Source organism: Syngnathus floridae, chromosome 12 (assembly GCF_059516105.1).
Source record: "Syngnathus floridae isolate MCC-2025c chromosome 12, RoL_Sflo_1.0, whole genome shotgun sequence".
NCBI lineage: Eukaryota > Metazoa > Chordata > Actinopteri > Syngnathiformes > Syngnathidae > Syngnathus > Syngnathus floridae.
The window spans coordinates 969,124-995,401 of NC_142424.1; the positions used below are offsets into that span (position 1 = coordinate 969,124).

Here is a 26,278-nt window from a genome sequence, read left to right on the forward strand (position 1 = left end):
TGTTTCTAGAAATGTCTTTCACATTTTATTTAAAATTACAACCAGTTAGTTTTCAGATTGATTTTTTATACAACCTTTTGTAATAAAACATCAGCGAGCAAAAATGAAAAGAGTGCTGAATAACGAAGTAGGGAACAAGACGTAATAATAATAAATAAATAAAATGGAGATAAGTGTGTTGAAAAATTTTGAAAGGCCTCCACAATTATCCCATTTATTTTAAGTCTATTGAAAAACAAGACATATTCAATAATAGAATACTGCAAATGGGCGGGGGGGGGGGGCATTCACATATACACACACAAACACAGACGCTACAAGTTATTACTTATACCCCGTCTTTAATAGCTTTGGTGAAAATTAAAAAAAAGACAATAAATAAAAGCACCAAAGAAATCATGTTAGAAAATAATTTGCATCTTAAATTTCCTCAACATGGCAGGAAAGGTGGAGTCAAAACAACCACAGAAAAATACAAAAGTAATCTTTTCGCCATGAACTGCCACACTTTAATTCGTATGAAAGTGATCACCCATACAATAATCCTTACTGCTCGACCAATCAGATGGCTGGATGGTCAAAAAAGGGGCGGGCTTTTCATCCCTGATGCATTAGCAAACAAAAGCAACAAAGTATAAAATGGATCAAAAATACTCAGTTCGGAGCATTTTTTTGGTTTGGTTTGACATTCAAAATGCAAATATTTGACAAAAGTAATTCTTATACAGAAGCCAAGAGTGTTGTACTTAATATTTTTTACAGAAAATTTTAAATTCAAACTTTTTCAAAACAAACTCAATCTTATAACAGTAAACTGATTTTTAGGGGAAAAGCTTCAACACAACTGGCGTAAACAAACTTATCAACAAAGGGACAGTGCAGCTAATAAAAAATCTCTGAGAATTAAGTCATGGCAGAAAAAAGGCCAAATAATTGGTTTCATAAGTACTTCAAATTCCTACGACATTTGAATGCAACACTAAGCTATGGCATGTGTGTGCATGTGCCGAAGAGGCGAGCGTCACTCGTCAAACCAGCTATACATTGACTCAATAGACGCGTGCTAGCTCCAAGGCTAGCTTAGCGCGCAATGACGTCAGCCCACTTTAACAACACACACACACGCAAAAAAAAAAGACCTTAAGTGGTGGTTAGTAGCTCGCACACTTGCCCCAAACAAGGGACACGTTCGCAAAATACGACTTGAGGGTGAAATTTGTTACAAAGTTTGCTGTAGCAACGCTACGCGGTTAAGTCACTATGCTAAAATGTCATCAGGGTGAAAGAAAATGCGATGCGGCAGAACTTTTTCAATTTTTTCCCCCCAAAACAACCCAAACAAAAAGGCAATATGAGAGGATCACCCCAAGAAAAAAAAAACAAAACAAAAAAAAACCTGCATCCAAAGCGGAAGAACGGCATGCACGAAAAACAACGCACATCCGTACATTTGGGCTCGCCGTCCGTCACTCCGCTCGCGTACATCGTGAGGGTCAGGACTGTGCGGACCGGCCGCCTGGCCGGAGAGTCGCGAGAGGTAAATGTGGCACTGGGCTGAGATTGACAAAATGGCGTCAAGCGCTCAGTGCCTGACGGGCCCGTTGCCGTACGCCAAGCCGGAGATGTCCAGGAAGGCCGAGCGCATGGCGTCAAAGGACTTGTCGGCGAGAGACGCCACGTCCTCCAGCGTCATGCCCTTGGTCTCAATCTTCGGGAGAATCTTCAACCGGATGGTCCCTGCGCCACAGGTGGCAAAAGTACTCACTCGGGACTTGTGTGGGGAGGGGGAGGGGCGAATTGCCAGCAGTGCTTACCCGACTTGAACTGCTTCTCTTTCCGTAAGTAGAAGTTACCGTAGGAGGAGAAGACCACTGGTATGATGGGCACCTGCCAACAGGGTTAGGGTCAGGGAGATTGTTGTCACATGCCACTACTTGCTAGAAATTCCTCTGTCAACACCCCCCCCCCCCAGTACGCAGATTCAAATGACTTTGCCCATTAACCTATACGTGTAGAATAATTTGAAAATGTGGAAATAAACTACGTAGATCCCCCCCCCACAATGTTTTATGACCTCATTTGGTAAAGTTGCTTCCACCTGCCACGGCCTGAAGCAGGGGCTCCGAACAGACGCTCGTGACCCGTGGGGGGGGGGGGGGGGGGGATGCGGCTCATTAAGGCGCGCAGCTGTCGGTTACCCCGTGGCAGAGTGAAGCCATCTTCTCCACAATCGAAAACAAATACGAACAGGAACCATTCGAATGATAATCGTCGCTGTTGGAGAACAAATTGAGGCCACGGGCCTTCCTGTTATGGGCACAAGTGATGGAAAGCCCCTTGAGCTTTAATATCCATCTTAAGGTCGGTCGTGTGGCTTTAGGCACGTGACATTTTGAACAGGTACTGACTTGCGCTTGGACGGCCAAGTGGAAGGCGCCTTTTTTAAAGGGCAACAGGTCTCCCCGCTGGTTCCGCGTTCCCTCCGGAAATACCCACAGACGGATCTACGGAGGGTCACGCACAAACACATTGAAAATAATTTAAAACAAACGGCAGGGTCTGATTTCAACATTCGATTTGAAGGTGTGCTTGAAAGTGTTACCTGCTCGTCCAACATGGTTTTGGCGGCGTCGCCCAAGACGCTCTTGGCGTCGCTGGTCTTCTTGCGGTTGATGAAGATGATACCGCCCAGCCAGCAGACGATGCCCACCGAGCCGGCGTAGATCAGCTCCTTCTTGGCGATCATGGTGCAGCGGTCGGGCAGGATCTCCATTAGCCCTGCGGGAGGAAGCCACAACATCAGCCACGATATTCCGACAACCAATGAATTGGTCGATTGATCGAAAAAAGAAGAAAATAAAAAAAAAAGTGGGCAGTAAGGGGCACTACCCACCCAAAACGTCGAGGGAGCTCTGGTGGTTGGAAATGATGACGAAGGGGCCCGGCGTCTGCAGGTGCTCCCAGCCGCTGACTTCGAAGCGCAAGCCCAGGAAATACTTGACGTGCCGAACCAGGCCGCGGACAATCCTGATGAGGACGGAAAAAAAAAAAAAAAAAAAAAAAGTTGGGCTTCAAGCGAGGGATAACAAAGTGCTTTGCCACCTTTGACGACATTTCGTCTGGGAGAAAAATGTCACTAGTGGTCCGACATCTAAATACTCGTGACACGTTGTTGCATCACATCCCTTTGTCAGCAGCGCGTCCTCGTTTAAACCCCAAGCGCGAGAGCGTCTCCATTTAGTCTGTCCGTATTGGCTTTGTGAATATCGCAAGATCTCACTTGGCTTGGCTTACTTTGGCTCCAACTGTAGCACGACTAAACTTAACATGCAACCTTTACCCAAGATGTCAGAATCTTTTTGTCTTATCTCTCATCAGGCCACCGATAAGGCAACTGAGTTTAAAAGCCGTCACTTATGCAATTCCTCGCTTCGTGCTGCAGTTTTTTTTTCCTTCTAACCAGCCATAACAACAAAGGACTGAGCTGCTAAGGGGTCATGCTCAAGCCTGTCCCTTGGAAATTTAAACTCAATGGAAACATTTCAATGCAGACAAAAAATACACACACAAAAAAAGCCAATTGTTTGATTCTTAAGGTTAGTTTTCTCCACGTTTGATTTGACTCGGCCAACTAGATCGAAACGGGATGTTAGTAGTGGGCCTGAAATGGAGTTTTGGGACACAATCTCAGAGATCATGTTGGCTCTAAATATGATAACCTGCACCCCACATGCATGTATCTCTTAATATAATATGCGCACACACCACATAGCGGGCGGGATAGTCCCGTGCGGATGATCTCGTGTTAAAAAGCATATTTTGGGAAGATAAGCAGTGAAACTGTAATAAAGACAGTTTACCGTTTTGCAGCTGCAGCATTGTATCCCTCGCGCGCGCTGGCACACGCACAAACACACAAACACACACACACACACACACAGACAGACACACGAGAGAATATTCCAGAATTTGACTATGTTGATTTTGTTGTGAGAGGTTCAGCATAAACTAACGTTAGCTCGGTTTTAATGTGAATCTTTAAAACGAGTTGGAACGAAGGAGGAAGCGAAACCGTTTGTTGACATCGGCAGGAGAGATTTAGACAGATTTTTAAACATTGGATTTAGTGGATAGCCTATTAGCCTTGCGAGCTAACGGGCAGCCAGCCGATCGCGCTGTCAAACCGAGCCCAAGTCCAAACTCACTTCATGTTCTCGACGTCCCTGCCGCCGCTCTTGAGTACACACAGCGGTATCGCCACCAACGCCAGCACCATCATCCAAGCCACGTAGAAGATCTTTTTGAAATAAAATATTAACGCGTGACCGCTGCTCCAAAGCAGCAGCAACACCGCGAGCGGCGCCACCAGCGGGGCCATCCACAAGAGAACATCCATAGCGGGGAAAAGAGGGAAGCGGGAAAGCTCGCTCGCTCGCTCGCCTGCTCGCTCAGGCTGGCTGTTCGGCTGGCTGGCGGGGGCTCCGCTCACGCTGCTCGGCAAAGGAGAGGCGCCGCGAGCCGGTCAAACATAACACGGTGGTTGGTACTCCCGACCACGTATCGCTATTCATCTGTTGCGAGGTGGAGTCCAGCCAGCACACGGTCGTCGTCATCCGCAGTTTTTTTTCTTCTTCTCCAATTTCCGGGACGGCGACTGCTTGTACCGCTGCATGTGACGTCATCAGCACCGTTAGCTTTGGATGCTAATTATTTCATCCTAAAACGTTATTGTACACAAATAACAACATTTTTGGCTCGCTAGCTCCAAACATTTGGTTGAATTGATCTCATTTTTGTCAATTCCTATCTTTGATTAAATTATCATTAAAATTTAGATGCGGAAACTAGATAACGGGAGGAAAGAAAAAATCATAATTACAGTAATACATGCTAAATTACCTTGCAATTTATTTGGAAGAATTGTAAAGCACTTCCAAACCAATATCACACATTTGTTTTGATATTGCATTTTTCCACCCTTTTACTTAATTGTATCTATAATACCTGTAAGATAATGTCATTGTTTGGCACAATATGAAAATTGTTAGTTTAAATTAGCATTAGTATAAAAAAAAACTAATTGGTTAGTTTGGTGTAATTGCCAAATATACATTCACTTTACTCAATCCCCAGAATGAGACTAGCATGTACATAATGGGATTATCGTGCTAATCCAATCTATGGCCATATAATCTGAGGCTGTCTGTTTGGAGTTTTTTGACTCCACTTGACACAATTTGGAAGATTAGGAGGGATCGTTGGAGCCTTCGTCCTGATCAGATCCTGATCCATGAGTATAACTATGAGCACGGCAAACGGTATGCCAACTGCGAAACCACCAAATTTTATTTATTTAGTCGGGGATGAATTTAATGTACTTTAAACACCAAAGACATTTATGCCTCCAAGACAGTTGAAATAGATCCGTTCAAAACAAATTCGGGCAGTTTATTCCCAACCAAATTTAGGTACAGTGAAGACAAAACAAGTCCACACACCACTTTTTAAATGACAAAATTACCCACCATTACTGTAGCCAACAACTCAACTAAAAAAAGTTACGTCAACATTATGTTCAGTTTGAAATTTGAACATAAACACTGCACTAAGATGTCGGAGGAAAATTTCACGTTACTAATAAGTAAATTGAAATACATTGCATGAAATAAAAAAAACATGTACAAAAATAAATCTTTGAATACAAACGGCTGTAAGGATGAAATGAAATGTAGAAATAACTTAACTGAAATGAAAACATGCACTTTATTTTGTTAGGAAACATAGTCTCATTTTCCTGTAGTGCACTCCTTTGTCCACAAGACGGCGGTCACGCACGCACGTTTTTGTTGGCAAACGAAGAAGTCCAAAAAACAAGATGGCGCTGATATCGTAGCCTTTTGTAGCGGTATTTCATCTTAAAATTATTACGACATTTTTTTTTTTTTTTTTTGAAAGCGCTTTTAGCATTTATTTTATATTTCCTATTTTATGCTACTATTTTATCCCTTAGACATCAACTGTGCCGACTATTTGTTTCGAAGCGTTATGACAACTTAGCTACTGCTGTGTTGACAACGGAGCTATCAGTCGGCGACCGAGAAATGGACACAGTGTCCGGCTCGGCGTCCGCGGGGACTCCCGCTGCCATGTCCGACGACATGGAGGGCCTGGGCGGCAGCGGCGTCTTACCCCATCTGGACGCCATCAAGACGGAGCAGGGGCTGCCAGTGAGCGGTGCGGAGGAGGCGGGCAATCCCAACGTGGCCATGGGTATCAAGTTCATCCTGCCCAACCGCTTCGACATGAACGTCTGTTCCCGATTCGTCAAGTCGCTCAACGAGGAAGACAGCAAGAACATCCAAGACCAGGTCAACTCCGACTTGGAGGTCGCATCCGTGCTCTTCAAAGGTTTGCACGGAATGACAATTATAACAAAATCGTTAGACGTGATGTAAAAACAGTCTCCTTAACTAAATACCACTGACTCTGGCCACAGCTGGCTGCCCGTATTCCTAAATGTTGCACGAACACGTGCCTGTTATGTTTTCAGCGGAGTGCAACATCCAGACGTCTCCGTCCGCAGGCATCCAGGTGCGCCACGTGTACACGCCCTCCACCACCAAGCACTTCTCCCCCATCAAGCAGTCCACAACTCTCACCAACAAGCACCGCGGCAACGAGGTCTCCTCCACGCCGCTCCTCGTGCACTGTACGCCCGCCCGCCCGCCCGCTGCTGCCGCCGCCACCCGCACCTTGGCCTTTCATTCGCAGCAAAACGTAATCTCCTCTTTTGTTTGTCTTGCCAGCCTTATCCATTCATCAGCTGGCAGCTCAAGGCGAGATGGTCTTTCTGGCCAGCAGGATCGAGCAAGGTACACGTGTCCGTGCTCTGCAAAGGCTTTCCATCCAGTCTACAAAAACAAAACAAAAACCTGTCACCTTTTTGTATTTTCCATCACGGGAAAGTAACGCGATCTTCTCATGGGAAATGTCACTGTTGTGTTTTTCCAAAGAGACGGTGATTAACGCACAAGACGAGGAAGGCTTCACTCCTCTCATGTGGGCGGCGGCACACGGGCAGATTGCTGTGGTGGAGTTTCTGCTCCAGAATGTAATTCAAGGCATTCAGACGCGTAAACATCAGCACAATAACCATGATGCATCGTGCGCGCAGGGTGCCGATCCAAACTTGTTGGCCAAAGGACGAGAGAGCGCTTTGTCGCTGGCGTGTAGCAAAGGATACACGGACATTGTCAAGATGCTCATCGACTGCGGCGTGGACGTCAACGAGTACGACTGGGTCGGTCACACGTACAATTTTTATTGAAATTGCCAAACTAGGTGAAATTCGAACAGTAAAATTAGCTGTGACGAGATGTAGGAAGGGGGGGGGGGGGGGGGCTGTCAACCAGCAACCGTGCTTAGTCACAGCTGTGGAAAAATAAACCCATTAAGACAAAGAACAGTCATATTTGAGGAAGTACCTTACGCTCATGTTGCTGCTGCTTTCAGAACGGAGGCGCCCCGCTACTCTACGCCGTGCACGGCAATCATATCCGCTGCGTGGAGCTGCTGCTCGGTAAACACGCACACACAGGCACCTCCGGAGCACTAGAGGTTCCCACGGAGAACAACGGTGGCGAGAAATAAACATTTGCGCAATGATAAATCAAATACATTTCATTTGCAGAGAGCGGCGCCGATCCCACCGTGGAGTCGGACTCGGGATTCAACGCCATGGACATGGCAGTGGCCATGGGACATCGCAACGGTACGTAGGCAATTTGAATGGTGAGCTCCGCTAAAAAAAGGCAGGACGTGAAAGGAACGTAGGTTTGTTGCTCATGCTAGTTGGGCGTGTGCGTGTGCAGTGCAACAGGTGATGGAGGCGCACCTGCTCAGGTTGCTGATGGCCATACGAGAGTGACGCCATTGACGACTGCGCTGCTCGGAGCGCTTTTGACGCTTGTTTCGGTTGCTTTCGCTGCACGTTACCCATCGCACATTTATTTCAAGCTTCTCGATGTTGTTACTTAAAAAGGATGTTCTATTTATTTTTAATTTAACAACTATTGTACTGTTTTTAAATTGGAATTGAGTTTTTAGTTTTATGTACGCATTTTTTAATGACACTGCACTTCAAGTGCAATTTAAAATCGTCACTTGTTTTTAATGTAAAATACGTACGATTTAAACTAATTTGTGGTTAAAAAAAGTCTTGCAATGATAATCTTCCCTTCAAAAGACACAAAATAGAAATTGTGCAATTAAATTTCAAATTCAATTACAATTTTGTAAAGTAATGTGTGGCGGAGGCATTAAGTCCCTCATGTATTTATCAAACGTGTTCCTGTTTGGAAGTAAACAATCGTGCGCACGTCTACACGGTTGTCTTTGTGGTGTTTTGATTAAAAAAAAAAAAAAAAAAGTTACGCATTTCTACTCCCATCTTTTTATTCTCCTCCAACTCATCTTTCGCTCCAAAGTACATCATCGCAACGACAAACGGAATGAAGTCTAAAACGGTTTATCTTCGCCGCACGCTCACGTGAGTCGCTAAAAATGAAAAGTTGCATTTGTTGATTGACAGTAGCTACACTTTTTTTGGATTGCAGACATGGCTATTTTTTGTTGTTGTTAAACGAGGCCACATATGAACAAGATTCAGTAACGCGGAGGGAAAATATTTTACATTCAATCATTGGGCAGGACTGAGCAGGGGGGGGAACTAAAAAGCACGCAGATTTGGGCACCCTCCCCCTCGGTCCAGTCTTAAGGTCCCCCATTTTCCCCCGACTTGGTCCTCTAGTTTGCTTCATCCTTGGATGCCTCATCAAAGTTCTCCACCAGATCTGAAAGCGCACAAAAAGTGCAAAGTGTAATCGTCCACTGATTGGTCATGAATTTTAGCAATTGATAATCATAACTCCAAAATCATTGTCAATAATCTAATCACAACATTTTTCATCATCACAAGGAAGCAGTTTGCACCAGTTATACACCATTTGCCACCTAAAGGCCCAAAGCACAACAGCCACTCGGTTGCTATTGAGAAGAACCGTTTTGGTTAGTCGAGGGAAAAGAGCAACTGACCTGGCACTTCGTCGTCGTCGTCGTCTTCTTCTTCTTCGACTGTGGCGATGGGGACTTTGCCGTCCGTGGCTGCAGGAAAAGAAGAGACCACGCTCTCGTTATAACGACAAATATCCAATATATTCTTGTTTGGGCTTTGAAAATGTGAGAATCCGGAAGAGGGGGAGGACCTTGCTTGGGCAGGGCCTCAGCGAGCCTCCTAAGGCTGGTAAGGCTGTCGGCGCCAAGCTGGTTGAGTATTCCGGGCAGCATCTCTGTGAGCTGCTTGGTCTCGGCGTGGCCCGTGACGGTGAAGGTGTTGGCGGCCAACGACGCCTGCACTTTGGGATTGTTGAAGTGGATCACCGTGCCCTGATTGGTGAACATGTTCACCTGCCAAAGTCCAAAAAGCTGTTCAGTTGGGGCCCTCGGGCTCACCACGCCCATTTTTGGCTCCTACCTCCTCGATACCGGAGATATTGTTGACGCCGAGCTTCTTCAAGGAAAACTGCAGCTTCTTGTCGTCCGCCGTGGCTGTCCTGTGCACCACCTTCTTCTTTCGCCGAGCGCTGCCCTGGGACACCGACGTGCAAAATTCTCTTTACCTACACCAGGCGGATGGGACCTTTTACCTTACCTTAGCTTACCTACTCGAGAAAACAAACTTCTAAGTTCACAATAATTGGTCACTAAATGTGTTAACACGTATGAGTACTTAGCAGACGGCTTTTCCTGGCATTTTTTTTTCCAAATCATAAAACTTCGCATTGGAACAACTGCAATGTTTACATGTTGGCTGAGCGCGGGGCTTACCTTTCCTCCAATGCGGACCTGCGCCTGCAGCTTCGCTAATTTCTCCTGATTCATGATAGTTTCTTTCATCTGGAAGAAAAATGCGACATCCATCAACACAACACCGTGCAGCAGGAGGTTCTCACCGAAGCAGACATGAATCTTTACAGCATGTGAGCGTCACCTTGTGCGCCAAGTTCAAATGACAACTTTATTGAAACCTATAGTTTCACCTGAGCTTTTTTTTTTTTTAAGGCTAACTCGGACGCGAAAGAATTGGACTTGTCGCAGCCAAACCCAACACATTCACAATCGGGTTTCCTGGTGGGTAAACGCGATAAGTAAACACGTCAACATCACGATCAAAAAATACAATTTGCAAAACAAGGTGCGGCTATGTTTCGGAACGGCTAGCGGCCAGCTAACGTCGGCTAGCTTGTCAGCTTTCAGCCGCCTCGGGCAAGCGACGCGCAACAGGCAGCAAGCAACTTTATGCGTCCGCCCTCCCACACATTCGGACAGATTCGGAGAAGTTGTGTTCACCCTCGGCGCGCCAAAACAAGCGGCTGAAAACCTCCGCGCTCACCTGTAAGCTAACAGCAGACACACGCGGGGAGCAAGATGGACACCTAATAGGAAGACGGAAGTGACGTCAGGTAGGAGTGCCGTCGCCTTGGTATATTTTCCCCGACTGGGTATATTGCCCTCCACTATGTCTCGCAGGTTCTCACGCAGCCTGACGTGAAAGGGTAAGGGCAAATTCCAGGTGTTTACCACTCAATACTTTGAGTATTTCATTTTTCGTTTGACCAAACGAAGGGTTCGATTTCACGTCAATCCTCAGACGGACACCTCAACCACACTGAAGCAAACTTTTCCAAAGTTACTCAATGAAGGTCCCATTTCTTTTAAAACGATTGAATTTGTTAATGCTGTCGGCGAAACGAGTTGGATGGACGGCATCTAAATTTGCAACGTGCTCTTTCATTCCCAATGGGCTGGTCCGTTCGCTCTCTGTGCTGCATGCCTCTGGATGCCACAAGATGGCGCAAAACTGGTTGAATTCACTGAATTCTGTCCATTTCTTTCTGTAGGTAAATGTGCTAAACGACCAAATTGGTGTCGAGGACGACAGGAGGAGGCTGAAGTCAAGACAGAAAAATATATACACAAATAAATTGAAAATCAAATATACACAAATCGCTACTACAAATCTGTCACACATACATACTGTCTTATCCAGTTCGTCGTTAAAAGAACCTGTATTGTCTTTGAATGTTGCAGAATTGTCCTTCTCCTTGCACCACCCTTTGACTGCATGGATGGCTCTTCAAGCGGGAGTCCAAACTTGGGTCTTTTTGGTCGGCTGTTTCATTTCTATTGGTTGACGGTTTGCAAAAACAGATGCAAAAAAACAAACAAAAAAACAGAAGTCAACAATGATCAACCTCCGTGTACAGAAATGCTTGTATTCCGCAAATGGCCACAGATCCTTTTCTTCTTCCGCGCGATCCTTGAATTTGAACTACTATATTTCTAGTCATTTGTTTTGTTGTAAACATACACAATGTGCAAGGCCCCAAAGCGTACGCAGCTATCCTGTATAGTAAGAAACCAAAAGTACAATCAAATGCTTTTTATTTTTTTATTTGCAGAAGCAGAAAAAGGAGACCAAAGAATGCAGCGCAATGGGGAGCAAAAAAAAAAAGAAAATGAGTATCAACTGAGTGTGCTCTTAATCCAAGCGCCCTACAAAGAAAATGAGTGACAACTGAGCGCTCTTATTCTTATTATTCTTCAAAAGATTCCGAGCGCCCTACAAAGGAAATGAGTAACAACTGAGCGCTCTTCGTCTTATTCTTAAAAAAAAAAAAAATCCAAGCGCCCTACAAAGAAAATGAGTAACAACTGAGAGTGCTCTCATTCTTATGCTATCATTTTTACAAAAAAATCCAAGCGCCATAAAAAGATAATGAGTACCAACCGAGAGTGTGCTCTTATTCTTATTCCTATTCTTAGAAGAAAAAATCCAAGCGCCACACAAAGAAAATGAGTAACAACTGAGAGTGCTCTTATTCTAATTGTTTTTTTTTTCCAACTTTAAGCATGCACGTTTTCTGCTTTTTTTGGGTGTAGACGTGGGACGAACGGCGGCGGCGGCGGCGGCGGTTCCGGGCGGGCGGGCCCCGAGCTGTCGTCTCCCGGCCGGGGACGAGCTGCACAAAGGCAAAAAAAAAAACACGCTCCGTCAGCGAGTAGTGGGCGAGCTGGTGCGCCAAGGCCACCTGGCGAGCCCACCTGGCGGGCGCCGTCCCGGAGATCTAGTAGCACAGGAGGAGGTGCAGCAGGCTCATCGTCAGCAGCAGCGCCAGCGAGTAGGACGCCGCCATGGCGCCGGCTTGCAAAAGACGAAAAAACAACAAACACATGCTCACAATTAAGGGCACCCACCGCAAGCGAGGGCGCAAGCAGGCGAGCCAGGCCAGGCTGCCGCGACTCACTTAACTCACCGATCAAAGTCAAGTCGTAGCCGGCGGACTTGTCCTTGCCGGCCTCGCACACGTATGTGCCCGCGTCCGTGGCCTTGAGGGCCGCAAAGTCGACGGTGGCGGCGGTTTTGCCCATCATGTTTTTGCCGTCCTTGAGCCAGGTGAAGACGGTGACGTCGGTGATGACGGTGCCGTTCTGGGTGACCACGCACTCCAGGCTCCATTTGGTGCCCATCTTGGCTAGGCCGCTGCTGGCTTTGACCTCAACCTGGCGGCCAGACTTCGAGGCGGGGGACCTTGTAGCCTGGCGGTCAGGCTTCAAGGTGACGGTAACTTTCGGCGCTGGCCGGGCACGGCGCAGCACAGCGTTCCAGTTAGGGTTAGGCAGCAGCGCAAGACTGCTCGGCGACATGCAACCTACCGGGAAAAGCAAGGGTGATGGTCTTCTGAGCGGTGTCATCAGCGCTCGCTTTGGCCTTGTACGTCCCCAAGTCATTCGGAGCCAAGTTGAGGATGTCCAAGTTGCCCCCTGTTGTTGTTTTCGGATCGCTTCCGAAGTACCATGTGTGGGCATTGTTGCCAGACTTCAATCGGACGTTTTGGCCCACCGCTGCGTTGCACACCTTGTTGTCGGTTTCGCACACGACTGTCAGAAGCAGAAAAGCAGAGACGGCACACACACGCGCACACACACATTGAGCTTGCTGGCTCGGGCGACAAATAGACGCAAGGCACTCCCCGTTTTGTCAACTTTTGTTTTCCCCACAAGCATCAAATAATCTTTACACATTTTGTTTGGTTTTCTTGCAAAAAGCTTTGCGGCGTGACCCAGCGGGCGGGCGAGCGGCAGCATCAAACTCACCCAAAGGGATAACTTTGAACTTCTGCTCTTTGGAATTGCCATAGCTGACCTTGTAGACCTTGTCGGCATCGCCGACTTCCACGGCCTGGAGTGTCACGTCATTGGCCGTCATTATGTACCTTCCACCAGTCGTGTTAATAACAACGTCATTCGGGTCCTTCCACTCTAGAGTGCCTGAGGCGGCGGATGAGGGTGTCATCTTGAGGCTTTGTCCAATCTCGCACTTGCAGTCCGCAGTTTGGCCTTCAGTGCCGTTACAGTCAACAGCTGGAAAAGCACAAACAAGCGGAATCAGCGTTCGGGCTCGGCACTCAAGTCTGTGCTCAAAGTGCTGACTCGACTGTGGCGCCGCGGCCAAATTAGCACGTTTGGAGGCCATCTCAATCGGAAGGGCAACAATCATAATACGAAAAATGATAATAATGTCGCGCGCGTCACCTGTCGTCTGGGTGATCATGGGCAGCGGCGGCGGCAGCAGCAGCAGCAGTAGCAGCAGCCGGAGCCGGAGCCGGAAAGTGTCCATCTGGTCGCTATCGATCGAACGGTGTTAAAGTGTCTCGTTCCTTCTTCTCTTGCTTCGGCAAATGTGAGCAAGCCAGGCGAGCAGAGCAGAGCAGAGCAGAGCAGAGCAGAGCAGCGAGGGAGGGCTCGGCCGAGCGACGGACGAGCACGTAGCGGCAAAGACCACAAAGGCCGCGCGTGTTCGGTCGTCATAGTCGCCATGAAAGGACGCTTTGAAAGTTGACGAGCCTTCTGCACACTTGGCCTTTCAGGATTGGATGCGCTCCACGGAGGCTTGATGACGAGCCGGGAGCCTCTGTGACGACGACGACGATGACGACGGACGGACGGAAGGAAGGAAGGACCACACGTAGCCGGCCGGTGTCCCCGGTGTCCTCCAAGTGGCCTTTGGTTGAGAGAGAGAGACAGAGAGAGACCATCTTGCAAGTTCTATCCATCCCTTCCAAACCAGCCAGCCTGCCTGCCTGCCTGCCTGCCTGCCTGCCTGCCGAGGCAAAGAAAGAAAGAAAGAAGAAGAAAGAATACATCAAGACTTGACCCTCCTATTTGACCAGTTGTTTAGCATTCCAAACTAAGATTGGTGGCATTACAATGAAAACATCCTGGAGTAACTTTGGCTTTTCACCAGCAGCCAAGAACTGCCGATGGCCGATTCCTGTGCACAATTTTTAAGCCACAACGAGTTGAGCTGGATCCGCTCAATTCATCATTCCTGTACATAATTGTCTGAAACAGACATTTGGGCCATGCAATATCAAACATTCCAAGAACCAACTGTAGTTGCAGCGTTAACGGAGGGGTGACGTAACCTCCAAACGTCGTATGTCGGGAACAGCCGGGGGGACTTGTATAAGACTCTTTTATCTTCATAAAATGGCTAATTCATGACTCGTTCAATTTATACTGTACTAATACGATGGCAAATATGCATAGGCCTATATAATATGGGCATTTGGCGCACCTCGCGCATTCTCTCACTCTGTGGTACTGCAGGGAACCCCAATAAACTTTGTATCAATCTAAAGCGGCGCATTTTTTGGCACGCTTTCCTTGCCATGCACGCACAGCAGTGTGTGTGTGGGGGTGGGGGTGGGCATGTGATACACACCATCACATGGCACTCAGAATTATTTCTTTATTTAGCCCTTTATTTAGTTATTCCTTATTACGCGGATTTTTATATATATATATATATATTAAAAGAATGTTCAATACAAAATGGTAAACTGGGGAAATCTTGACCATAATGCCGTGGCTGAATTTTATTTTGCAAACTCCAAAGTTTGTTTCACAACTTTGAGAAGAAGGGTTGAAAGGTGATGCAGACACGTTTCAAAACGTATAATAAACAATACAATAGAAAGGTAGCACAATAAAGAAAAAAAACTAAACAAGGATAAAAAGCAGCGCCAATACTCAGCGTCTATATTCTTGATCTGCTTTCATTGCAGCGCATGCACATTATAAAAGCCACGTCTCCGTCAGAGAATAAAGAGTAAAGTCAGAATAGCGACTTTACTCTCAGAGTTCTGACTTTAAAGTGGGAATTCTCACTTTAAAGTCAAAATTCTGAATTTAAAAAAAAAGGCACAATCCTGTCGCCCCCCCCCCCCTTTTTTTTCTTCACTGGTCCTAACATTCTTCCGTACAAAGTCAAAGCCAAAGTCTCCTTTATTGTCAATTCCTCTGCATGTCAAGACACACAAAGAGATTGGGTATTCGAGGATACTTTATTTTTTGGCATAAAATGTATACAAGAAAATCTTTCATCGATTTTTCCGATTTGAATAAACTCTTAAATCCACAACATAAATTCCCCCCAAAATGTTTAAACTGTTGAAAATATAATTTTTCGCACAACTACGTTTTCCTTGGAAGAATCTCATTTTTTCAAAAACCTGACGTTTTTTTAAAATTATTATTTTTGCTCCATTTCACACTGTCAATCGTTTACCGTGCATTTATAAAATGCATGCATCATGAACGAGACATTTATTGTCATCATATCGGTTGCTCTGACTCATTTGACAAAAGTTCAATTGCATTAGGTGTGCAGAAATGACACATGGTAACAACATTGCAAATAACTGATCCTTTCCCCTCACATATTGTCTCGTACACACGTACATAAATATATATATATATATATATATATATAGGTCAACAACAAGAGTTGGACTTTGCGTGCTTTGCTTCCAAAGAAACCCTTCCAAGAGCAATTTTGTACTTGCGCTTCTCAAGCCTAAGTGCAGTCTAAATACCACCCCGAGGTGGCGTCGGACTAAAGGCAACAACTCCACAAGGCGCGAGGGATTGTTTTCGAGTTCACTTTTAACTGCGTGCGTGGCGTGTTCTCACGATTGCGCGCACCGGAAAAGGTTGAAAATATGACAGGGAATGAATGACGACAATTATTATCTTTTTTTTAATAATAAAAATCTGTTGTGTTTGTAAAAACAATTTCCCCAAAGGGATCCACAATCAGAAGATGGATGGATGAATGGATGGTAGTTGTATTATATTTTAGAGGCCACTTTTCACTCTCATCCGTCTTTGACACACGCCGCTGGGGATAAAAACAACAACAACAAAAAAACTACTGTAATCTTTGTTTTGTTCAAGCAGCGAGCGCGTTATTGCTGCTGACATTTAAATGTCATTCTTAGAAAATGTTGTTGTTTCTTGCTGTTCCACGCATGCCGACATGCGTGTGTGTGTGTGTGTGTGTGTGTGTGTGTGTGCGTGCGTGTCATGCTCTGCGTGACCCGTGAGTGATACGAGTTAACAGCTAGCTGACTGTTTGCCATTGCAAATGACTGGCGGAGAATGGAGATAACAAGCGAATCACGCAACGCCCACCAGCTTTCAGGCAAATCGTTCTTTAATTGAGGAAATGTTTGTCGTTTATTATTTTTTAAAAAAAATCTTTTTTTCTTGCTCTCGCATGCAACTCGATGTCAATTATTTTATTGTACAGCGCAGGCTGTCAAGACACAGAGGAAGTGCTCTAAGATGTTTTTGTATTCAAATTGAAAAAATAACAGAATGTCATTTTACATTTAATGTTGCCCTGGGTATTCTGTTTTTTTTTTTAATGTTATTAAAAGTAATTTGGTTTGATCTTTTTTTTTTTGCATTTTAACTTAAATAAGTCCTGCAACCACTTCATTAACAAAAAGTGGATACAGAACTTTTTGTTGGCGTTCTCATCTTTTTTCCTCTTATCACTTTTTTGTTTTTCTGGGCTTTTAAATCATAAATTCCAAATTTGCAATGTTAAGTCAAATATGATTTTCCAGCACGCATTTATTTTAGTATGTGGAGTATCGAAATAAAACACAGCCGACAAAGAATTCGTGAAACATTAAAACGTGTTACATTTTATGACATCTTATTTTGGGTAAGCATTGGTTTATTTGTCGCCATACATTACGCAACGTTAATTAATTAATCATGGGTGTATGTGCGTGTGTGTGTGTGTGTGGGGGGGGGGTGGTTATTGGAAAAAAAGAAAACGTTTTTAAAAATAACCACTAAATAAATGTATTATTTGACAGTGAATAAATGCAAAGTGCATGAGAAATAAGTGCAACTTTCTTCTTTTGACCGTTTTTTTTTTTCGTTTTGTTTTTGGGGTGGGCCTGTGACGTTTGGTGGGTCACGTGAGCAGCCGCCCCGTATAACTAGTGGAGGACGGTCCGCCCCCTATCGGATTCACTTTGGGCCCTCGCGCGGCATTTTAGCGACCCTACCGCACGGCCCTTCCCGGCACGGCACGGTACGCCGACCCGACCCGAAGCGTATGGACATAGCGGGAGGAAAAGGTGTCCCTCGTCTCCCGCTTGCCACCCCTTCCTCTATACCTCCTCCTTCTCCTGCCCCCCGTCCCCCTACTCCTCGCATGAGCCTCGTCGAGGGAGGGGGGCACGGCGGCGCTTCCTCATCTGGCCCCGGCGGCGGCGGCGGCGGACGCGGCCGGGCGTGAGAGGCGAGCCATGACTCTGAGCTCTCTGAGCTCTCTGAGCTCCGAGATGTCGGACGCCTCGGTCCTCTCGGAAGAGACCGACATCGACGTGGTGGGCGAGGGGGAGGAGGCCGAGCACGGACGCGGCTCTCCTCCGACCCCGCCTCATCCTCATCCTCATCCTGATGCTCATCCGTCGGACGCCGCCTCGGAGCCGGGGCGGGACGCCTACAAGCAGCCGGAGTCGGCGGCTGGCAAGAACCCGTTGGTGAAGCCGCCTTATTCGTACATCGCCTTAATCACCATGGCCATCCTCCAGAGCCCCAAGAAGCGGCTCACCCTCAGCGAGATCTGCGACTTCATCAGCAACCGCTTCCCCTACTACCGCGAGAAGTTCCCCGCCTGGCAGAACTCCATCCGGCACAACTTGTCGCTCAACGACTGCTTCGTCAAGATCCCGCGGGAGCCTGGCAACCCGGGCAAGGGCAACTACTGGACGCTGGACCCGGAGTCGGCGGACATGTTCGACAACGGCAGCTTCCTGCGGCGGAGGAAGCGCTTCAAGCGGCAGCAGACGCAGGACTTGCTGCGTGAGCACGGGGGCTTCCTCCCTGCCGCTGCCTACGCTTACGGGGGGGGCTACGGCTGCGGGGGTTACGGCCTCCAGCTACAGTCCTACCACACGCACTCGGCTCTCTTGGCCTTCCAGCAGCAGCAACAGCAGCCGCAGCAGCAGCCCGCCCGGCACGGCGGCACGATGCTACCCGCCGCCTCGCTGCCGCCCTCTACGGAGCGCTCCCGTGGCCGTTTCTACCCCCAACACGGTACCGGGCCGCAGGTCTCACCGGCCGGTGCGCACAAATCCGCCTCGCCGGCGCACCGCTCGCCCTTCTCCATCGAGAGCATCATCGGCGGCGGCGGCGGCGGCGGCTCGCCGAGCCCTTCCAGGACTTCCCCCGTGGTGTTCCCGGTGATGGCCGCCTCGCTGGGGCCCCCACCGGCCGTCTTGCATCCGTTGGAGAACTTCAGCGCCGGCGGCTGTTAAACGGGACTATAAAACGAACAAACAAAACAAACGAACAAACAAATAAACAGCCTCTCAGTGAAAGGTAGGAGTATTATTTTTGTATGTTTACGGGAGCGCGCGCTCATCGACAACTTGCTGTGCGCGTTCACGCCATTTGAGAGGATATTTAATGTTCATATTCCATTCTTTTTTATTTTTGCGGAGCTTGAAAATCAGGATGCTTGGGCTTTGTTTCCTCCAGCCACAATCTCAGGACGAATTGCTATAAATGATCATGGTTTTTTTTTTCTTCTTAAAGTAATAATAATAATAATGTATTAATGTGTCAAACACGTTTCTTTTTAATACTATTCATAATTATAGTTTTGCCAATTTGAACAGGCTTTTGATTTTAAACTTTGTAATAAAAATACAAGACTTGTAAAAAAAAACAAGTCATACATTTATAACATGCAGTGTGTCTTTATTTCAGCAACAAATAAATAATGTACATTTTTGGCTACGACAAAATGTAAATAAGGTGTGATATTTTTACACAACTTGCTTTAACGAGGAGAATAAATTCTGTTTTGAAATAAATGATCCACGAGGGTTAATACTCCCCCCCCCCCCCCATCTAATAATAAATATAGTCATGAACAAATATATTCAGCCACCAGGTGCTTTGCTGTTTCAATGACCCTCTTAAAAGAATAACATGTAAGTGGATGACATATTAAATCTATTTTATATTTGCCACTTCAACCAACTTGGAAAAAAAATATCGCTTCGTTAAAATGTAATCGCGCCCACACAAAAGAACCCAATGCATGTGCACGCTCTTCAAATAATTCTTAGCCATTGTGCTAAATTCAAATGATTCACACTTTGTACATTAATGTCAGACTTTTCGGGGCATGCGCACAAGAGCGGGGGGCGCGTGACCCTTGTCACGCTCATGACAACAAGGTGCACCCACCCTCACGCGATACTTGCGTACTCATTTTTCTAACATCTGCACTTTTTGTGTTGATGCTTTTCAAACACCGTTGTTTCCAATCCAATCCACCGGGGGTAAAAGTATAGTAATAACGCTTTTGCTTGAAGATAATTACACTTTACTGTCTGCTGCTTCCGTGACTGCCATCCGCTTTTTGTGCGTGTAGTAGTGTATAGCAGGCAGCTAAATCGGTGCATCGCTCGCAGCTAGTTCACTGGGCCACGAGAGGACAGCCATTGCGTGATGATGTAACACGCAACGTGGGGGAGCGAGAGAGAGAGAGAGAGAGAGATAGAAGCAGAGAGAGCGAGACAGTGTGTTGACAAACATGGCAAATGTTTTGTTTGTTTGCATCGTCTTATGTTCATCTTGCAGCTTCACATAAGCTGTTCGTTCGTCCCTATTCCTGCCAAGTGTTGATTTTTGTCTCCTTAGTATTTCCCTTTCAGCTTCTATTTGAGGAATTTAGGCATTCTGAAGGTTTGAAAAACGTAAATAAACTCATTGATAACCTACCTGCACCCCACTCCACACACGAACATGCGCACGCACACGCACAAACACACACACGCACGCACACACACACACACACACACACACACACTCACCGCGCAAGTGTTGCTCTCTCAATGGCATGAGCGCGTTTCCTCCTGAAAGACACACAAATCACGAGTTTTAGAACGTGCGATGACCCACATTATGGGTGCACACAGAAAACCACAGGAGGGTCACAACATTAGGTACACCTGCACCTGCCTAATGCCCAAAACCTTTTATATAATAATAATAAATTTATATTTCATTAACAATCATTGTATTTACCTTTCAAGAGACCCAAGAACGCTTGGAGTGTACCTGCTGAAAAAAGGCATTATTCATTTAAAATAACAGGTACTCCATAGAAATAAAATGTATATAAAGGTTAAATGTGTTGACGTGAAATCCAAATCTATTTATTAAGTGATAAAATAACTGAAGCCTAACAGTATGTATTTAGTATAAATGAATCTTTTCCATACACAAAAAGTTTTGAACCACAAATAGATGAAAATAAGTCATTAGTTTATTACACGTCACCTTCACAACTATAAATGAAATATCCAGACCACACTTTTAAGTTTTAAATCAAATAGGACCGTTAAGCCTTTAAGAACATGTCATTCGAACGGTTGCTTTTTTTTTGGTGATAGATGACATGGACATGAGCACAAGTGATGCTCAGTGAGCATTTGAACCTGCTAGGTTCAGAGGTCACCATGAGAGGGCACAACACCCAAGAGCTGAAGACAAGCCAAACTTGGATCATTTGAACTACAACTAACTTTGATAAGAAATATGATCACAACCTATTAGCAATATTACATGTATATAACAACAGCAATATTTTGAATTGAATTTTCAGCGCTTTTCTGCATTGGCTTCCTGCCCATTTCCTCCTTTTTCCACTTTCTCGCCTCTTTTTAGTTAGCCCGATCGATCCGTCTGTCCACCCGTCGTATGATTGTCACCGTAACATTACTGAATTAGTTCACTAAAGAAGAAGATCACATCACACGACGTGTGAGCTAACATACCGCGTGAGGTTTACTTAGCACCCTTGAGCGGTGTTCTCCTCCATTTTGGGCATCTCACCCCGGCGTGAACTTGCAGATCATCATATCGGCTGCAGAATTGTGTCGCTACATTTTTTCACTTATTTTTCTCTTTTTCTTGCCGCCGCCGCCGCCGCGCAAGCGCGATTGTTGTTCCCCGTACAAAAACCCGGCCGAATTGTAGCTTATCCGTCACGATAAAATAACAGGCATTTGTTAGCGCCACCTTCATTACAAAGTCCCACTCGGCCCACAACAATAAACGTCAAAAGTACGCCGGCCACTGGGAAAGTCCCTGCTGACGACCGCACGGCTCCTTTGCCTCCACTTACGTTGAAAGATTCACAGACAGTTTGGCTTGGATTATTACTGTTTGATTTACTTCGAGTCTTACATCCCTAGTCACCGTCTTTACTTTTACTTAACATGTCACACAGCATGGATGGCCATAATAGACATAAATGATTAGCTAGCCAGCTCGTGCAACATGAGCGGTTAGGTAATTGCAGTCAGATAGCTAGCTATAGCTCGCTCGCTCGCTCGCTAGCTAGCGAAATAGGCTCGCACCAGGTCTGGCGTTATTAAATATCGGCTTGGTTTTGAAAACTTGATTTAAATGGGGAAATATTTGGCCTTGATATTGCCTCTTGCAGCGTATGAGTTTGGCAGCATGTGAGTGTTTAGCATTTAGCATTGTCAGCTGCAGGCCTTGCCTGTCCACTTACACGCAACAACGCCTCGAACTCATAAACACATCATCGGGCCCTTCGTCACGCTGCCACGCGGCGGCGGCGGCGGCGGCAAACATGACGCATGGCAGACGCCCCTGAGAGCGCTCCTCCACTTCCACACACACAACAGCAACCCGAGTTCCTTGTCATACATGCAAAGAGCATTTTTCCTCATTAGGGCAGATGAGCTAACTCTGTCTGAGAAGAAAAAGGAAAAAAAGTGTTTGGTTTCAGGGGATTGCTTTGCCCCAAAAACGTCTTCTATTGACATTTACCATATGAGCGCTAACAACCATTGCATTCATAAAACAATTCACACGCCACCCCTGCAACTGCGTTCGCGCGATTGGGCCGCTTCGTTTGATTTGATACTTCCTCCCCTCCCCAGGCAGGAGCACTTCCTGTTCCCTGTCACAACATGAGCACGGGCCCCCTATCAAAGTCCGACGTCGCCGTAGGAGCCGCGCGCGCGTAGGGGTGGCCGAGCCCACCCGCCGCCCTGCCACCCTTCGTGATGGAATATCATTTTTGTGGGGCTAGAAATGAAAATATGCACTCACATCACTGATAATAAACAAAGAGTTTCACCCAAAACGATATCAAAACTGATGTCTGACTGATGGTTTTCTTTCCATTAGGATTGTTAATTACTAGCTTGATCTCAAGAGGAGACTTTGGGAAATCTCAAGAGTGAAATTGAACTCATGATATTTCTTTTGCTTTGATTGGATTTCCAACATGTTTTTTTGCCCCCCGTCTCGATTCAAGAGTGCCGCTTTTGGCTGTTTATTGATGGCGGCGTTTTGTACCTGCAGCGCTCAGAAAGAGACGCACTTAGGTTTCCATTTGCCCTCTCGTACCACCGAGAGCTGCAAAAGTGGCTTTTACACACCCACGCCGCTGCCACACACACGCACACACACACACGGTCTTCAAAAGTGCCTTTTCACTGCTGCAGCCTCCATCTGTTTTGACGCAAAAATATTGATGTGACAATCGTGATGTTTCACGGTGAGTTGTCTGAAAATTAGGAGGGGGGAGGGGGGGGGGGGGGTGCACGTCTGGGCTCTTTGCTGGGACAACAGCAGCAGCAGCAGCAGCAGCAGCAGCCTGACTGCGATTTGGCCGTCGTGTGCGGCTTCTCCATTTCAAGCCCTGAGGGAAGTTTGAAGACTTCCGAAATGATCCCGTGCGGGTCCGCTAGTTCATCGGAAAAAGTCATTTCCTGCCTTTCTTCTTTGGTCATCACGGTAAGGGTGCCATAACATTCAGTGTTTTTTAATTCCCGGGCCAACGTTGTTCCGCCCTCCCTCGCTGCTCCGTCTCACTTCAAGTCAATAGATTACGCCGATGCCGAGCCTCCAGCTTCAAAGGTTTTTGTTGACTTGATGGTCAGAGAGCCATGACCTCATGCCGTAATTGTACTCTAATTCCATTCCAGACAGAAGGGAAGGAAGGCAGTTGGCAAAGGGCGGGAGCGAGCGGCCCCCATTCAAGAGGCGCCAAGGTTAAAGGAAGGCCCGCTGGCTCATAAGCAGGCGAGGACGCTTCGCTCGCTTAAGTGTTTTTTGTCTCCCTCATAGGAATAAATGAAAGTCACAGAATTTTGTGTTTGTCCCCCGTCCGAAAAAGGTTCATTTGTCAACTTGTCAACATGAGGAGGCCCAAGAGCCGTCAACCCAAAGTGCACGTCGGCCGGAGGTGCGAGGGCACAACAAGAGGAGGCCGCTTTGGCACGGGGGACGGTGAAAGGGGGAGGGGGCGGTGAGAGGGGGGCCTATGAGGTGTGTGGGTTGAAGTCTGGGTGTCAGTCTGCTGTAAACGATCCGCTTGTAACGGACCGCCGCTTCTGGCGAGGCGCCCCGTAGCTCGGAATCACCCGCGTTGGAATCTCCTCGACTGGACACGCAACGGATGTACTCCGAGAGTTTCGTTCTTTTTCACTTGATAAAATAAAAAATCATTTGGCAAACTATTTGGGTGAGGAGGATGAGTTGGGGGTAACAGATTACAAATTGACTGATCGTTAGCAAATTGAAGACGGGCATAAGTTCAGCAAGGCATGCCGCAATGGATCCTGGGAACTGCCGAGTGGGCAAAAAGTACAACGGGCCAACATGCTCAACAAGAACTGATGACTTCAGAACGGCTCCAAACATCTCTCTGTTGAAATTCCAATCAAAATCTCCTGTCAACTGAAAAATGACTTTTGGTACTTTCAGGCTCCCCGAAACATCATTCAACAGCCACAAACAAGCAAAGCGCCGCTGACTTTGATATCACGTAAGATTTTTACGCACAAGGTGGCTATCTAACCTGGTCCGACCCACTTACTCCACCGTGTCTTGCGTGCGTGCCTGCGTGCGTGCGTAAGGCGCGGCGCCCTGGGACGCTCGGGCCACATGCAGCAGCATTTGTGCGAGATTATTGGAGCGAAAGCGATGAAGTCTGTCGCTCAGGGAGGAGGTTCCTCGAAAGAGCCAGCCAATGGATGGAGAGTGTGTGTGTGCGTGTGCGTGTGTGTGTGCGTTATCATAATATTGCCGGCATAGAGATAAATAAAAGCAAGAGCCCACACGTTCCCACTATGAGAGCAGTGATGGAGTCGGAAGCCTTCCGCTACGTAAACAAGAGCACCCGCAGCTAATAAATCACCGTAGGCCGGAAGCGGACACGCTCTCACCACGGCCATGATTAATAATGAGCAAATTATTATTCAGATTTTTTTTGCTATGTTACTCTTGTAGCAAACTTTCAGCCTGTGAAATAGAAAAAAAACATATATATGTACAATAAAAATTATATATACTAAAGAATATATATATATATATATATTTCAATTTATTTTGCAGCGTCAGCGTACATGAGGGAACGTCATCAACTGCATTCAACAAGTGCAGTAATTTCTCAGTTTTAATGACTAATAATATTTATCATTCGAACGGCATTTGAGGGACAAACGACATTGTCGTAAAGAGTAAGTGAGCAGTGCTAGCGACAGCGATGGCGACATCAAGCTGCAAGTGTGATTTGGGGGGAAACATTTGCCAATGCAGGAAAACATTTGTATTGGTGTTTTTAAAAGACAAATGCTTGTTCTAAAAGTAGCACGCTAAATTAGGAGGCGGTGTTATTTCAAGTTGACTCAAATCTTTTCAAAGTAACACAAGCAATGAATACTGATTCATACAGTCTTCAAACAGCCTTTCATTTGAAGAATGAACAAGAAGCAAATCACTTGTTAAGTCTGTGAACATACAAAATGTCATTTTAGAAAATATTTGAAATAATAATTCTGTATTCATTACAAATGAAATCGTAAGGGCACATTGTTTTTGTTTTTTTAAACAGCAGTAGTGAAGCTACCATGAATCATTTGCACCACATTGACAGGCCATAAAATATTTGCAGTATTTGTAACAGTTTTCATTCAATGAATAAATTATGACTTCAAAAAATCCAATTGTCAATAATTACCACTTTATGCTTTATAGTGCTTATCCGATCTTACTCCTCATTAGAATAAACATCAACAAATTATTTACTCTTAAAAATGCCAAATATTATTTTTATGCATCTCTTAAAAATGAGTCAGAAATTCTTAATTTACAAAAATATTTTCAGTAAACTCTACTTTTGTTTTCGTCACGGTAATTGTTAAAATGCTATTTTATTTGACAAATAATTGACATTTTTTGTGGAGTTTGTCTCCCACGTATAATATACACACACAAGTGAGTCATGTAATATTTTTGTACCAAATGTTTGATGGACTTCAGAATTCTAAGAAGTGTACGTTATTATTTATCTTTCATGGAACTGGTGCAAACTCAATCCGTTCAAAAATATATTACATGTATTGTAATAGGAGCTGTTACAGTTTTTAAAAAGCAGCATCGCAATTAATTATTCAGACACAAAAATTGTAGCAGAATATTATAACAATAATGCAGAATACAAAATAAATTCTACCTGGAATTTGAAACTGTTTGCATCAGTCAAAATGTTTAATTAAAAACTTCCATTGAAAATGGATGTCATTTATTTTTTCCAAGCATTTTTATAATACTTTAAAAAAGAGCAACAGTGCGAAGTGAAATTCCCTTATTTGCCTCACCCCGGAAAATGAGCATGCGGTACAAAACTCAAGCTTAAGAAAAGTAAGAGAAAGAAAAGCACTCGCCTCTGCAGTCGTTTTTTTTTTTTTTTTTTTTTTCCCCTTACTCCAGCTGAGCACCTGAAAAAGCG

General features: G+C 45.7%; 5 protein-coding genes across 6 annotated transcripts; 2 read left to right on the plus strand and 3 right to left on the minus strand.

The window, feature by feature from the left end:
* Positions 1-321: 321 nt before the first annotated feature.
* Positions 322-4,653, minus strand: agpat2 (1-acylglycerol-3-phosphate O-acyltransferase 2 (lysophosphatidic acid acyltransferase, beta)). Its single transcript, XM_088392008.1, has 6 exons — positions 4,206-4,653; positions 2,894-3,027; positions 2,603-2,778; positions 2,409-2,504; positions 1,815-1,887; positions 322-1,737 (listed from the first exon to the last, which is right to left on the minus strand). Exons 1-6 carry the CDS (start codon positions 4,394-4,396, stop codon positions 1,583-1,585), a joined length of 825 nt encoding a protein of 274 aa, XP_088248134.1. The 5' UTR covers positions 4,397-4,653; the 3' UTR covers positions 322-1,582.
* A 1,190-nt stretch (positions 4,654-5,843) lies between these two features.
* ankra2 (ankyrin repeat family A member 2) lies at positions 5,844-8,442 on the plus strand. 2 transcript variants are annotated; one of them, XM_088392427.1, is made up of 8 exons: positions 5,844-6,408; positions 6,551-6,709; positions 6,807-6,872; positions 7,014-7,111; positions 7,175-7,300; positions 7,513-7,579; positions 7,691-7,791; positions 7,872-8,442. In XM_088392427.1, the coding sequence occupies exons 1-7, from the start codon at positions 6,102-6,104 to the stop codon at positions 7,777-7,779; spliced, it is 912 nt and encodes a 303-aa protein (XP_088248553.1). In that variant the 5' UTR covers positions 5,844-6,101; the 3' UTR covers positions 7,780-7,791; positions 7,872-8,442. The 2 variants fall into 2 exon arrangements, with proteins under 2 accessions (XP_088248553.1, XP_088248552.1); XM_088392426.1 differs by having other exon boundaries at positions 5,845-6,408; positions 7,691-7,771.
* Positions 8,437-10,548, minus strand: btf3 (basic transcription factor 3). The gene is made up of 6 exons (XM_088392428.1): positions 10,451-10,548; positions 9,886-9,954; positions 9,533-9,646; positions 9,264-9,465; positions 9,094-9,162; positions 8,437-8,852 (listed from the first exon to the last, which is right to left on the minus strand). The coding sequence occupies exons 2-6, from the start codon at positions 9,952-9,954 to the stop codon at positions 8,806-8,808; spliced, it is 501 nt and encodes a 166-aa protein (XP_088248554.1). The 5' UTR covers positions 10,451-10,548; the 3' UTR covers positions 8,437-8,805.
* A 947-nt stretch (positions 10,549-11,495) lies between these two features.
* LOC148389328 (uncharacterized) lies at positions 11,496-14,174 on the minus strand. The gene is made up of 6 exons (XM_088391719.1): positions 13,654-14,174; positions 13,216-13,482; positions 12,775-12,999; positions 12,375-12,695; positions 12,163-12,262; positions 11,496-12,080 (listed from the first exon to the last, which is right to left on the minus strand). The coding sequence occupies exons 1-5, from the start codon at positions 13,736-13,738 to the stop codon at positions 12,186-12,188; spliced, it is 975 nt and encodes a 324-aa protein (XP_088247845.1). The 5' UTR covers positions 13,739-14,174; the 3' UTR covers positions 11,496-12,080; positions 12,163-12,185.
* A 3,286-nt stretch (positions 14,175-17,460) lies between these two features.
* On the plus strand, positions 17,461-19,524 carry foxd1 (forkhead box D1). Its single transcript, XM_088391718.1, has one exon. It carries the CDS (start codon positions 17,733-17,735, stop codon positions 18,744-18,746), a length of 1,014 nt encoding a protein of 337 aa, XP_088247844.1. The 5' UTR covers positions 17,461-17,732; the 3' UTR covers positions 18,747-19,524.
* Positions 19,525-26,278: the final 6,754 nt, after the last annotated feature.